General features: G+C 43.3%; 1 protein-coding gene across 2 annotated transcripts in view; it reads left to right on the top strand.

Moving 5' to 3' along the window:
- PPP2R2B (protein phosphatase 2 regulatory subunit Bbeta) overlaps positions 1-14,685 on the top strand; it is a 485,791-nt gene that overhangs the window by 83,416 nt on the left and 387,690 nt on the right. Inside the window, exon 1 of one of the 2 annotated variants that reach the window (XM_075344607.1) lies at positions 2,724-3,022. The exons of the other annotated variant lie outside the window; for it this stretch is intronic. Within the exon in view, the coding sequence (XP_075200722.1) occupies positions 2,944-3,022 (79 nt within the window). The 5' untranslated portion in view covers positions 2,724-2,943. Of the gene's footprint in view, positions 1-2,723; positions 3,023-14,685 lie in introns of those variants that run through there. 2 annotated transcript variants of the gene reach the window in all.

The following is a 14,685-nucleotide window of genomic DNA, read 5'->3' as shown; positions in this document are numbered from 1 at the left end:
ACAAAAATAACAAAAAGTTTTTTTCTGCTCTAAGGTCACTTTTACATTGTGGGTCCAGTTTAACATGAAACATTTGATGAAAGGTCCTCTTTAAACAAATTCAATAAACTTACAGTATATTTTAGGGTTAGATGGTGAAATTCTTGGTCTACTATAAACGTATAAACTGATTATACTAAAGTGAATTCTGTTAACTGAGCATTCAGCAAAGTCAACTCTTTGCAGAGGTACTAGAAAAGAAAGTCTAACAACCCTTTGAGAAAAAATGTGTATAGCATGGAAGCCAAACGTGAGATCTGCTGCAGTTTACTTTGTCTCAGGCAGGTACAGAAACAGCTGAAGACTCACATTGTTTTATGTCTTACAGTATTCACAAAATTTGAGGGTACAGAATGCAAAAAATATATTTCTGTATGGTAATGCAAGCTATATGTATCGTAGTTCTGATGGTAAACGCCATGACCATTATTGCACTGGGACAGACCGATCATTCCACCACTGCTGTTAAAGGGATATCTTTCCAAAAAGCATATAAAATAGATAAGTGATAACTCCTAAATCAGACCAGGTCCACCTCCTGGGAAAGGCACCAATTGAAGGAACGGAGAGCATGGCTCCCCCATTCCTCATTGCCACACGCTCATGGCTAGTTTAAAGGGTACCTGTGACCACTTTTTTCACCTATAAGCTGTGGCCACCACCACCGGGCTCTTATATACAGCATTTTAACATGCTGTATATAAGAGCCCAGGCCGGGGGTATAACATAAAATCCACTTTATAATACTTACCTAACAGTCGCTGCGGTGGGCCTTATGAGCGTCTCCGTTGTCTGGTGCCTGCGCCTCCTCTTTCGGCCATCTTTGTCCTCTTTCTGAAGCCTGGGTGCATGACGCGGCTACTTCATACACACTCGCCGTTCCTGCGCAGGCGCACTACAATACTTTGATCTGCCCTGCTCAGGACAGATCAAAGTGCGCCTGCTCAGGACCTGAATGCCGGCGAGTGTGGATGACATCGGACCCATCATGGACTACGGCTAGAGAAGAAGGAGCACAAAGATGGCCAAAAGAGGCGGCGCCGGCACCGGACAATGGAGACGCCCATAAGGCCCACTGCGTGACCGTTAGGTAAGTATTAAAGTGTTTTTTATGTTACACCCCCGGCCTGGGCTCTTATATACAGCATGTTAGAATGCTGTATATGAGCCCGGTGGTGGTGGCCGCAGCTTATAGACAAAAAAAGTGGTGATAGGTTCCCTTTAATAGGATGGCAGTGCAGCATGGACCTTGCTGCTCTATTGAGAGCTTATGGCATGGCTGGAAACAGTTGAGCGCCGCTGAGATTTGCTCTTAATATCTACTGACACGCCATTCAAATTTCGTCTAGCCTTGGCCATGCAGCATCAGGGAAAGGGAAACCAAGTCTTACATTATATTGTTTGTGGGGATCCCAGAGCTTGAAAACTGAGTTAGCATTTATGACTTATCACAGGGAACACAAAGAAGTTATCTGCAGCCAAAGAGTTTATTATAAGATTGTTCTAGCTTGTTGAGGAGTTGGTTGAGATACTCAAAAAGGTATGAATTTGGAAACTGCTATACATAGTAATTTCCAAAATCATGGTCAACTATAAAATTTGCTAAAATGGTGACTATGGTGTCATTCTCATGACTCTGGTATCAGTCACTAATTGATCAGTGTGTGAAGGTGCTCTGGTTTTCATTTAGGGGCATGGCCAAAACTGTTGCCTAAAAATGTGTATCACATTTACTTGTAGCATCCTTTTAGGATAGACTTGCACAAGGGCCATGACATGAAAATTGCAGTCGGATTTCAACATTGCAAGTAATAATTTCAAGTGTTATGTTACTAAATGCAGGGATGATGTGAAAAATGTAAGTTGCAAATTGCAGATCACTAACATTTCTTTCATTTTGTTACTTTATTTGTGTATCTACTGGGTGTCACAGATCTTACATAATAGAATTGTGCAACTTCAATGACAGTTTTGTCCATATATCCAGCCATCAGGTTTTATTTCCCCTCTGTGAAACATTGGGGGAACTTGATACAAGAATGAATCCCATAGTCTGCTATGGCATCGTTCACATCAATTCAGAGCATCAAATGTTGTCACGCCTTCAAGGAGCTGGACTACAAAACACTTCATTGTGTCTTTCAATAAGGCTCATCAGTTTTTAAATAGAAACTGATGAAAAAGCCTGATGACAGTTCATGGTGTTTGGTTAACAGCTAAAGCAAAAACCTGATCTACGGTAGATTACATGGATTATTTATTAGAAAACCAGCCTCAGTCGAAAAAAAAGCCTACATGCTTTCTGTCCTCAAAGTGATCTGTTACTCGATGTCCAGTGACCAAAGTATTGACACTACTAAGTGATCCTAAACTTTATTATTTAACAATCTTTTTCCAACCTCTATATAAAATCAATTTAGAAATATCGAGTTATTTATGCTACAGCTCCACAAAAAAACAAAAACACAGATGCAGAATAGTAACATTGGTATGAGATCACACTACATTTCGAGTGTACACTTCTCAGGGGTTTCCTGTAAGGAAGAAGGGATTCTTAGCAGGACCTGCACTTGATGTAGGAAGGCTTGTTCTCAGTGTGTGGATGTGACAGTGTGTTTACAAGCAGGATTGACTTAGTCAGCAAATACTGCTCTACAGAGCTTCAGCCAATGAAGATCCTCCCCAGGCTGCTTGAGAGCTTCAGAGTTGGAGCAGGATATGCTTCAGTAATGGGAGGCTGAGCTGCTGCTGCTGCTGATGGCACAAGGATGGGGTCTGGTTCCAGAGGATCTTTGGGCTTCTCTACCATGCAGGAGACATGACTGGACCTTGGATCTACAACCCCTGACTGACAGCAGGGTCCTCATGGATTGAGCAGCCTGTGCTTGCCCCCTTCATGTGAAGATGAAATGCTTTTCTCGATACCTGCCTTACATCTTCAGACCTCCTAACACCATCCTATCCTCCAGCTGCCATACAGAAGGTACAGGTCATGAAAGGGTGCCTATGTGGGTGGGTGTCTGAGAAAAGTGGGTTGGGAGGAAGCCTGACTTCCCAAACATCTTTGCTGACATTGCTGTTCTGCTGTCAGATGACAGCCATTGCTGCCAGGATCCTATCTGAGGAGCAGCCCTTGCAGCTATTAGGCATATGTGCTTGTTTTTGGAAATAATAGCAATTGACTGTTTGAACCTGACCTTGTACCCCAAGACTCAGTCTGCAGATGCTTTGTTTCCTCCATGCTCATCATACAGCAATCAAGTTTACTTTAGCGGTTTGTGTCTGGGGGCAGCTCTGGTGACTTCTTCCTGAGGTTACATTGTGTCACTGCTTTGTGGTGCTGTTTTATACTCTTTGTAAATAGATCACTTGCTACGTTGTAACATTGTGCTCTGAAAGTTCTGGTTTATAAATGCTAAATATATTCTAATTCCCTTTACAGTTTAAAGGGAACTCCAGGCAGAAACTAATATATTAATGTCTGGCTGGATTAAGGATTAATTGTACCATGATGTGAAAATCCTGAAAATTCCACTATAACACCCGGAGGAATCCACATGAATCAGAGTCATCAATAAATATACCTGCATTATGTATAGGTGGGGGCCATGACATCACTGCAGGTGCTGACGGTTAGGCAACGTAGGTGGAAACGTAGGTTTTGTGAAGCGGCACTCATATGTAACAAGGTTCGGTTATGGCCAGAAATTGACTTTCCTATATGCCAGCTGTATTGCTGCTACTTATCCAGCAGCACACGGGTTTCATCCATTCTGCTGGCTCCAGTTTTATCATTTTAAAGTAAATCTATGACTAATAATCCAGCAAAAATTGTTCAGAAAACAGGAAATGTAGGAGGCAGCTCAATATCGGAAACTCAGTCATTACTACACTTTGCCAAAGTTAAATGGCATTTATTTTTGGAGCACTTACATGTTTTGAATAGAAATCTGAAATATATTTTCAGCAAAGTTGACAGAATAGTGTCTAAAATTGGGGTTAACTTCTCAGCTGAGTCTATGGCTCTGATCCTTCATCGTTGTTTCTCCACTTTTCGGAAGTAATTTGCTCTTTATTAGTGGCTTTTGTATTTGCACCATATTTTAAAGTTTTCTTTTTATAACACTGTTTCCTTAACAACTTTGATTATCCAATGTTCTATCAAATGTCTAAAATTACTGGCGGAGTTTCCAATTTGCCATATTTTTAGACAAACAAGCAACTGTTTAGAGAATTTTCCACTTTTCATCCTAAAAAGGTTCAAAAATCATTAAAGAGACAAATAAAGGCATTTTTGTAATTTTGGGCCAAATTCATAAACTACATGTGCCTTTTTGAAGAATTTGGTACAAAAAACATCTTAAAATATTACATAAAAAAAGAAAAGTGAATTCACTAAATTGCAAATATTGGATCGTGTGGACCCTTATGCGGGCGTCACACGAGACGATCTATCGGGAGATATATCGTCGGGGTCACCGTTTTTGTGGCGCACATTCGGCATAGTTTGCGACGTCGTCCCGTGTGACACCTACGAGCGACGCAAAACGTTTGCAAATCGCATGCAAATCGTTTATCTGTCACACGTCGCTCATTTTTAAAAAATAGTTTATTTTTCTTTTAGCCGATTGTTCATCGTACCCGGGGTAGCATACATCGCTCCGTGTGACACCCCGGGAACAATGAACACAGCTTACCTGCGTCCCACGGCACCCGCCGGCTATATAGAAGGAAGGAGGTGGGCGGGATGTTTACGTCCCGCTCATCTCCACCCCTCTGCTTCTATTGGGCGGCCGCTGTATGACGTCGCTGTGACGCCGAACGTCCCTCCCCCTTCAGGAAGAGGATGTTCGCCGCCCACAGCGAGGTCGCTCAGCAGGTAAGTATGTGTGACGGCGGTTTAACGACTTTGTGCGACACGGGCAGTGATTTGCCCATGACGCACAAACGACGGGGGCGGGTCCGATCGCTCGTGCGATTGCACGATAGATCGTACAGTGTGACACCCGCATTAGTTTTAAAAAGGAGACAAATGTGCACAAATGCACTAAATATTTTTCTTCTCCCAGAGATAGCTCTACCCACTTCATAATGCAAGGCCGCACATACCATTAGTGTAGTGTGTGCAGCCACACAGGGACCCAGGAGATATGGCTGCCCGCTTCTACCTCCAAAGCAGGTGGAATTGTGCATAATAGAGCTGTTGGCCTGAAACGAGCCCTTATACTGTCCTTGCACAGCAGCCCTCTTCTCTCCATCTGCTCCTGCTATCGCTATGATATGCCATCACTTTACAGTCACTGGTGTCTGGCCTCTGTCTGATCTGAAGTATAAAGAAAACACAGATCTGGTACGTTGTTATGTTCCCAGCACTGGTATATCATTGTGTTATCCATGACAGTGAAAGAGGATTAACCTCTAAACGTTACTAAATAGTAAACTTTTTTAAGAAAATAAATTAGTTGGGTAGCATGGTGGCTCAGTGATGAGTACTGTTGCTTTGCAGTGATGCGGTCCACCAAGGACAACATCTGCAAGGTGTTTCTATGTTCTTCACGTGTTTGTGTGGGTTTCCTTGTTTACTCTGGATTACTACTATCCTCCAAAGACATACTAATAGGGAAATTAGATTCTGCGCCCCAATGTGGACAGTGATAATAATGAGGTCTGTAAAAGCAGTATGGAAAATAATGGTGCTATATAAGCGAGTAAAATATTTTTATATATACACTTTAGTTACTTAAATGGGTTGTCCACTACTTGGACAATTCCTTCTCATTCACCTTATTCACCCTCATAAAAATCAGATATCTGTTCCAGGGATTTCTGAGGCCGCGTTCCCCGGGCCCACGTGACATTGTTATGACACGCAGGCCCCCCAAACTAATCAATGCCTGCCTCTTTCTCCCCGCCTTTGGATGTTTCAGAATTAAGTGAGTGCAGCACTCACATCCTGCTCAAATGTCCAAAGGTGGGAAGACAGATGCTGAGTGCTGATTGGGTGCGGCACCTGCGTGTCATAACGGTTTGACATAGGCCCCAGAAACGTGGTTTCAGACACCGCCGGAACCACGGTCACACCGGAGGGGAGTAAAGGCATATTTGTTTTACAGGGGGCAAACAAGGGGAATGAGAAGGGATTGTCCAAGTAAAGGGCATACCCTTTAAAAAGGGTTATTTGCATATTTAGATTTTTTTTTAATATAAGTCTATATGATAGGTGATAACTTGCTGATTTTAAAGTCCAACCACTGATATCCCCACCGATCCTTTGAAGTGGGCTCTGCTAAACCTGCCTGAATGGAGTGTTGGCTACCTATTAACAATGTGGCTCCATTCATTCTGTACAACACTACTAGAGTTACCCAAGTATAGCATTTGGCTCTTTCCAGCAGTCCCAATGAGAATTCAGTGGCAGTGCACATATCAATCTTCTGCTCATCTCTCTGCGGATCAGTGGATGTACCAACAGTTGGACCCCTATTTTGAACAAGTTATCACCTATACTCTACAGATGGGAATAACCCTTTTATGAGTAGTCTACTTCAAAACACACACTATGAGACCACCATATTCACCTTCCCACTGTATGATGGCCCGACACGGTATGATGCCCCCATAATGGCCCGTATTACAGTATGATGCCCCCGCTGTGACTCCTCACAGTATGATCCCACCAAGGCCTCCCACAAAATATTAAAGTGCACACATCCCCCTCACACATTATGATGGACCCCAAAATCCCACCAAACAGTATGATGTCCCCTCAGTCACCCAGCACAATAAAATGGCCTCCACAGCTCTCCACTCATTATAATGCCCCCACACACAGCGTTATTCCCCTAGTAAACTGCCCACAGAATGTTGCCCTCACAGTATATTCCCCTAGCAATATCATGGGCCCCCAAAGCCCCCAACACAGTATGATGCCCCCCATAGTCTCCCAACACAGTACCCTACAGGCTCTAGACATAATATGAAGCTCACAACATCCCCTTACACAGTATGATGGCCCCCACACAGCATCCAACACATTATAGTGCCCCCGAAGCCCAGCTCACAGAGTATAATCTCATATCATATAGTATGATGTCCCCAGCACCTATCGCACAGTATTATTCAGGAATCCTCATTTATATTATTGAAGCATTTTTTTGCCATCTTGTAAGTCATTTTCTGAGCATTTTTAGTGACATCTTTGCTGTTGACACTTTTTTGTAAATTAGCATTAACTAGTAAACCGCCTGAAGAATCGACTTCTTATAACTATTTTGTGATCCTTTGGAAACTGGAAGCCGTTAAAAGAAGTTCAAAAGACTGAACAGAAAGCTTCTTTATTCACAAAAATCTTTATCTTTTTCCCATATTTTCTGCTGATAGAAGCTTCATTTCTAGATATAAGAGACAATTTGATTTCTATGTCGCTCACATGCCAGAGGGATAACTGGGCCCATAGTACAAAAGCTTTCCAGGGGACCGTTCCTTTAGTCGCTAGTTGCAATAAGCAGCATTTTAGACAGTTTTTTTTTTATCTGACACATGATATCCTGGCACTTGCTTTAGTCATAGAACTGTGTAACAATCTGCATGATTTCCTAGAGGAGCCATAGTTTTCTAGAAAATTGTTCATATATTGGCACATCAGGCACAATGCTGGAATAAAAGTTATACTGCACAAATCTATTCTTATTTGTATCGCGCACATATTCTGCATACATCAGATCTCAGGGACAGTAGCTGCAGGATCATGATGCGTTTATACACACATCTTTACATCAATGCGTGATCTCTATGGGGGCACATACTGTATGTGTGCAGAGGATAAAAACACATTGACAGCAATCTCCGGCTCTATGATAACATTCCTTTTTGTATTTCAATATTTAAAAAGGGGTTATCCGGCTTATTTTGCCTATTTTTTATTTAATCATTGGACTATATAAGGGCAGATAGATACCAGCTACCTACCTGCACTGCTGTCAGCCTCTATGCGCCAGGTCAGAGCAGTCATATGACCGCTCCTGCTGGGATTCTGCTGCTTCCTGTGATGTCACATCGACAGGGGCAGGACCTTGTTGATAAGCATCACAGCTGATGTCATGTTGCCACCCTGCAACCGTCCAGGTACAGTGCAACGCAATCCTGGCCCCTCCCCACATTCCGTACTCTCCCCCGCACCCTGCGTGCCGATATCTGTGCTCTGCCTTCTCCAGTGTACTGTATGTGCCACGGTCCTGGACCAGCAGGGGGACCCACTTGCTGTCTGGGACACCGTCAGCGCTGTTCGCCCGACGGTGTGCCCAGCGCATTATGATGTATGGGGCATGGGAAACTGTATTATGTAACATTTTATAACTTAAAGTGTGTGTGTGTATTATACAATACACACAGTGTATAGATCTACTACAGACTCACATTAGGAGCTATATATAGTTTTCATTACATAGTGTTTATCTATCAGGTGCTGGGGCAGAATTCTGTTGGATTTTGTGGCCCGACAACTTCTTTAATTGTATCTTTCAATTTATAATACAAAAATAAAATGAGAAGTGGTTAGGTTATCCAAGTAATTGAAATCCCCATTAGTGGACTTTACCACCTTGAAAAACAGTTTATAACTAGATATGAGTAACTATTACATTACTTATATTTTATTAAATCTGCTGCCTGCATTATAGCTGAGAGCTACACTTGTACTTGGTTGGAATAAGTCAACAAGATGATACTTACACAATTACTAATAACCTGACTGAGCTCATATATAACGAAGTTGAACAGCTTTCTTATTGTGGTTTGATATTTATTTGATTTTCAAGAGTAAATGTAGCAGCCAGGGGGCAGGGGGAGTCAAGCACTGAGTCTCGTACCCGAGTTACACATCACTGTGCCGGTGTGGTTGTCTGGAATGTTACGGTGGCCTGCCCGGCTTCGTGCCCCGAGGTGTACACCAATAAGGAGGGAGGATAATGGGGGTTGCAGTAGGAGGATTGTCGTGACACCACCTGTGGTACGAAAGCCAGAGATTAGCCGCCGCTGCTGTCGCTGTTCTCCAGGGCGGATGGTATTGGCAGCCGAAGATGTTATTGCTCCCCAATAGGTGGAGCGGGCCCCAAGAAGGATGATGAGGGGAGTAGTGATGGCGATGGCCTTCGGCGCCGAGGCGCGCGGCGGCGACGCCGGTAATAAGAGTTCGTGTCAATTGCTGCGGTTCCAGGTGTCTTTACTCACTCTTTGTGCCGCTCGCCCAGGTAGTACCGGTCACCCGCTGTGATGTGCCTCATCGATCTTCCGATAAGTTAGAAGTCACCGGTGTTTGAAAGAAGAAAGTCCTTTTTCAGAGTTGCCCTTCCAGCCGTGAGGAACCTGGGCTGAGCGCTCCGCTCCAAGCCGCAGGCCCCGTGAAGAGAAGAGAAGGAAGTGGTGATGGTGTCGTGTCCCAGAACTGGTGTCCCGGGTCAACTAACTTGCGATTGTGTGAGTTTGCTCCTATTTCTACCCCCAGTGGAATCCACCCCCCAGGAGGCTGTCCTAGTGACCGGGACAGTCTCAAGCTTTGTGTTGGCCAAATCCCTGCCTACCCTAGTCCAGCTCCCCAGTGAGAAGGCTCCTAAGCTTTATGTAAGGTGTGAATGTGGAAGACCGGGGATTAACCCCTTCCTTACCCGAGGCAAATACCGCACCTTAAATGAGGTGCAGTAATCTGTGGCGACTGGAGCCTCAGGGTCGCCACAAACAGTGGGGAAGAAAATAAGTATGTGATACCATGCCGATTCTGCAAGTTTTGCAACCTACAGAGAATGAAGAGGTCTATAATTTTTTATCGTAGGTACACTTCAACTGTGACAGACAGAATAAAAAGAAAAAAATCCAGAAAATCATATTGCATTTTTAAAATAATTAATTTTCATTTTATTGCATGAAATATGTACTTGGTACAATAAGGAAAACTGAATTTAATATTTGCTGAATAACCTTTGTTTGCAATGACAAAAGGTCAGTCGTATCCTGTAGTTCATGACCAAAGTTTGCACACACTGCAGCAGGGATTTTGGCCCACTTCTCCATACAGATCTTTTTCAAATCTTTCAGGTTTCAGGGCTGCCGCTGGGCAACAATTAGTTAAAGCTCCCTCCAAAGATTTTTTATTGAGTTCAGGTCTTGAGCCTGGCTAGGCCACTCCAGGACCTTAAAATACTTCTTACAGAGCAATGCCTTAGTTGCCCTGGCTGTGTGTTTCAGGCCTTTGTCATGCTGGAAGACCCAGCTATGACCCATCTTCAATGCTTTTACTGAGGGAAAGAGGTTGTTGACAAAAATCTCCAGATACATGACCCCATACATCCTCCCTTCAATACAGTGCATTTGTCCTGTCCCCTTTGCAGAAAAGCATACCCAAAGTATAATGTTTCCACCCCAATGCTTTACGGTTGGGACAGTGTTCTTGGGGTTGTACTCATCCTTCTTATTCCTCCAAATATGGCAAGTGGAGTGGATACCAAAAAGTTCTATTTTGGTCTCATCAAACTACATGACCTTCTCCTATGCCTCCTCTGAATCATCCTGATGGTAATTGGGGAACTTCAAACGGCCCTTGACATGTGCTGGCCTGAGCAGGGGGACCTTGCATGCCCAGTATGATTTTAATCCATCATGGTGTAGTGTGTTACTAATGGTAATCCTTGAAACTGTGGTCCCAGCTATCTTCAGGTCATTGACTAGGTCCTCCTGTGTGGTTCTGGGCTGATTCCTGACCTTTCTCAGAATCATTCTTACCCCACGAGACAAGATCTTGCATGCAACCCCAGACCGAGTAAGATTGACAGTCATCTTGTGTTTTTTCCATTTTCTAATAATTGCGCCAACAGTTGTTGCCTAATGTCCTGTAGCCTATCCTAGCCTTGTGTAGGTCTACAATTTTGGCCCAGGTGTCTTTAGACAGCTCTTTAGATTTGCCCATGGTGGAGAGGTTGGCTTGTGATTGATTGAGTGTTTGGACAGGTGTCTTTTATACAGGTAACAAATTGAAATCAGGTGCAATTAATACATGTAATGCAGCGTAGGAGGGCTTCTTAAAAAAAAAAATGGTCTGACAGCCAGAATTTTTCCTGGTTAGTAGGTGATCAAATAATTATTTTTTATTTTATAGCATGTAATAAGTATTTGATAAGCAGTCAGTTTAGCAAGTTTTCCCACCTGTAAAGAATGGAGAGGTCTGTAATTTTATTGTGGGCACACTTCAACTGTGATAGACAGAATTAAAAAAAAAAAATTCAGAAAATCCCATTGTATATTAATTATAACTGGGGAAGACAGAAAGTAATTAAAATAGGGAAAGAGAGATGACACTTCCATCTTCATTGAAGTAGCTTCCTGATGTTGACAGGTAATTAAAACTGGTATATCTGCTATAAGCAGACAAAAAGCCTGGAGTTAGAATACTCAGAGCTTGAGAGGCGTCAAAAAAAAAATGTCGCCCCTGAAATCAGCTCTGCTGAATTTTAAAAAGAACCAACCGGATTTTTGGGGGCTGGTCATGAGTGATAAATATTGGAGTTATTATCAATCCGATATTTATGGCAGATACATTTTCAGCATTGTGATTCCAAGAGGAAAAAATTGCATATATTTTATATATTTGTGCAATATAGCTTATCAGCCCCAAATTAATAACTACTATATGGATGCTGCTATCCACGCCAGATAGCGTCATGATAAGTAATATGACTTCAATATCTTCCACCTGGGACCTCCAGGGGCGGACAAGGATACCCTTAAAGTTGGGGATCTCCTAATTTTCAAGAGATCGAAGCCACATCCCATGACCAGACCTGTAATGAGTCACCACAGGGGAGGTATGTGGGTGGAAATTGTTTAATAAAAGTAAAAGTAAATGCCAAATTATGATCCCTGTTCAGTGCCAGGAAGATACATTGCTGAGTAGGATTATTGCACATTTCATTGCATTGTTCTTCCCTTCATAGATCTGAGCCATTTCTGTGACACAGGTTTAGCAATTTTCTTTCATTATTCCCTTTTTATTTTATGTAAACGTATATTGTGTATTGTTTTATCCTCTTTGTAACATATAAACACTGCCTACTTTTTTGATTAAATATGTAAAATTGAATAGCTTCAATTCCTCTTGTTCCCTGAAGGCATACACTACATTAACGGGTGTCAAGTTGGCCTATAAACAATTGGTGGTGGCAGCTAGTAGTATTTCTTGGGATATAATATATCACATACACATCATACACAGGCTTTGGAATCGGTTTTGTATATACTATACCCTCCCTTTGAGCTCCCACATAATTGGCCTAGTATTGAAAGCAGCTGTAGTCTAATCCGTCAATCGTCAGTAGTGCAAAACAGCAGAGTGCTGTTCGTGAAAACTGATGGCTGCAGTGGGATATTGTCACGATGGCCATGGGATAGCGGGAAACTGGGATCCTAAGCGGACCATCAAGCTAGGGGGCCCTACGTTATCCCTAGCTTCAGGAATACTCCTAATGGTGAGTCTCCTTCTTGGCCCTACTCCTGACTAGTCCAGACCTTTTTCCCCTCTCACTCCTGGGTGGGATGGTACAGGAGTGTGTTGAAAGCCACAGAAATAGACAGACATGGAAAACCAAAACTCTGCTACTCTGCAAGCACACAGAGAGGTGTAAGACAATAAGATATCAACAGGGGTAAACTCCACAACCGCTGCAAACAAAAGCAGCACTTTCACCAGAATGTCTGGGACACCAAAGCTCACAGACCAACACAGAATAATCTAAAGCTGGCATGGGTAGAAGATTTTATCCAGCATAAATAGGAGGGGAGCAGTTGTGATTGGCTTCCCCACCACAAGTGATTACAGGAACCTAACAAGCACACTAGCAGAGATTAACTCGTGCTAGCCTGCCTATGAAGCAGCACAGAGCAGGTCGATGCCCGAGTCTGCCTGTGTTGATCCCAGACACTGGACAAACTACCAGATGGAGTGTCAGAATCTGCAATGTGAACAGAGACCGACACTGCCATAAACAGTTGGCGAAGTTTGTGCAAAATTCCGTGTGACAGATATCTGTATGGTCTCCCGGGCTAGCCCTTTGTACTGACATTCTGCAACCAAAAATTGTGTTTGTCATTGTACAAATACTTGTATATGTGTAAATACTGTAGTTGGATATGAAGAATGCAAAAATGTTGGTGCTATGGGCTTAGCTTATGAGGTGGATTGTATCAGTCAAGGAAGGGTAGACAGCTGGACAACACAGACCAAAGGCGATGGCACAGTAAGCAGGACTTACCAGATGGCATGTGGAACAGTGAGGACCAGTCAGTAAGTTAAGCTGGGCAGCAGGAAGATAAGCGGAGCAGGAAACACCAGAAGACACAGCCTCAAATGACACAAAAAACTGAAGATGCATGGTTAGTAGTGTAAAAGTTCATTATACTTACAGTAAAGGAAGGATTAATCTGCAAATTGTTAGCCAATGAAAGCAGTGTTGAGAAGGCAAATGTTTTTGTAAAGACTGTACCCAGATGCAGCAGTGTTGTAGTTGTAGGGAGTGTAGTGTAGTGTTGTAGGGAGTCAACCCTAAATCAGTAGGTAACTGAAAACAAAGCTACTTAACACTCAAACTCATATGAGTATGTGAATTGGCACTTAAAGGCCTTGAGTGATGAGGTCATCACTTTGCAAGGTAGCTTGTGAAACCCAACGTCAAGCATAGCAAAGAGCCGATAGGTGAAGGGAGCAGAATTCGGCCCTAGAGCTGAGACAGGTGCTTATTCAGCAACAAGAAATAGCATGTTGGATATATTGCTAGACACTTTGGGCACGTGATAGATGCATTTCTGTTATGGTACTTAGGTTTGTGAGAGAGATAGGAGCAAGTTGTGATGAGGCAGGAAAACAGCAGACTCAATGTAATGAGGGCGGCATAATCCGGTGACTGCTTTGCTTTGAATGTAAGTTTTTTAAAGAGGCTTCCGACCATCAGCTGGGCAGGGATAAACTGTGTAGGCGATGTAGTGATAAATTATTGTTCCCATGAGATGGGTTCCCACTGATGACAAAGTGGTGGCATATTCTCGTAATATCGTATTACATTACTAGATGGGAATCCCCTTTAAAGGAAACTGACAGCAATTACTAAACATGCACTTGAATTTAATGTGGTTGGTTGGATCCACCAGAGTAAAGCGGGCTTTACACGCTACGATATGTCATCGGGGTCACGTCGTAAGTGACGCACATCCGGCATCGTTTGACATATCATAGCGTGTGACAGCTACGAGCGACTGTGAATGAGCAAAAATACTCACCTTATTGCTCATTGACACATCGCTCATTTTCTAAATAAATATCGAACGTCCTTCTTTGCGCCGCTTGTTTATTGTTCCCGAGGGCAGCACACATCGCTCCGTGTGACACCCCGGGAACGATGAACTGCAGCTTACCTGCGGCCGCCAGCAATGCGGAAGGAAGGAGGTGGGCGGGATGTTTACGTCCTGCTCATCTCCTCCCCTCCGTGTCTATTGGCCGGCGGCTGTGTGACGTCACTGTGACGCCGAACGTCCCTCTCCCTTCAGGAAGTGGATGTTCACCGCCCACAGCGAGGTCGTTTGGAAGGTAAGTACATGGGACGGGGTGTT

The sequence above is a fragment of the Anomaloglossus baeobatrachus genome, chromosome 4 (genome assembly GCF_048569485.1).
Source record: "Anomaloglossus baeobatrachus isolate aAnoBae1 chromosome 4, aAnoBae1.hap1, whole genome shotgun sequence".
In the NCBI taxonomy this organism is placed as follows: Eukaryota; Metazoa; Chordata; class Amphibia; order Anura; family Aromobatidae; genus Anomaloglossus; species Anomaloglossus baeobatrachus.
The sequence above is the reverse complement of the archived record's forward strand: the minus strand, read 5'-3'. Positions and strand labels throughout refer to the sequence as shown.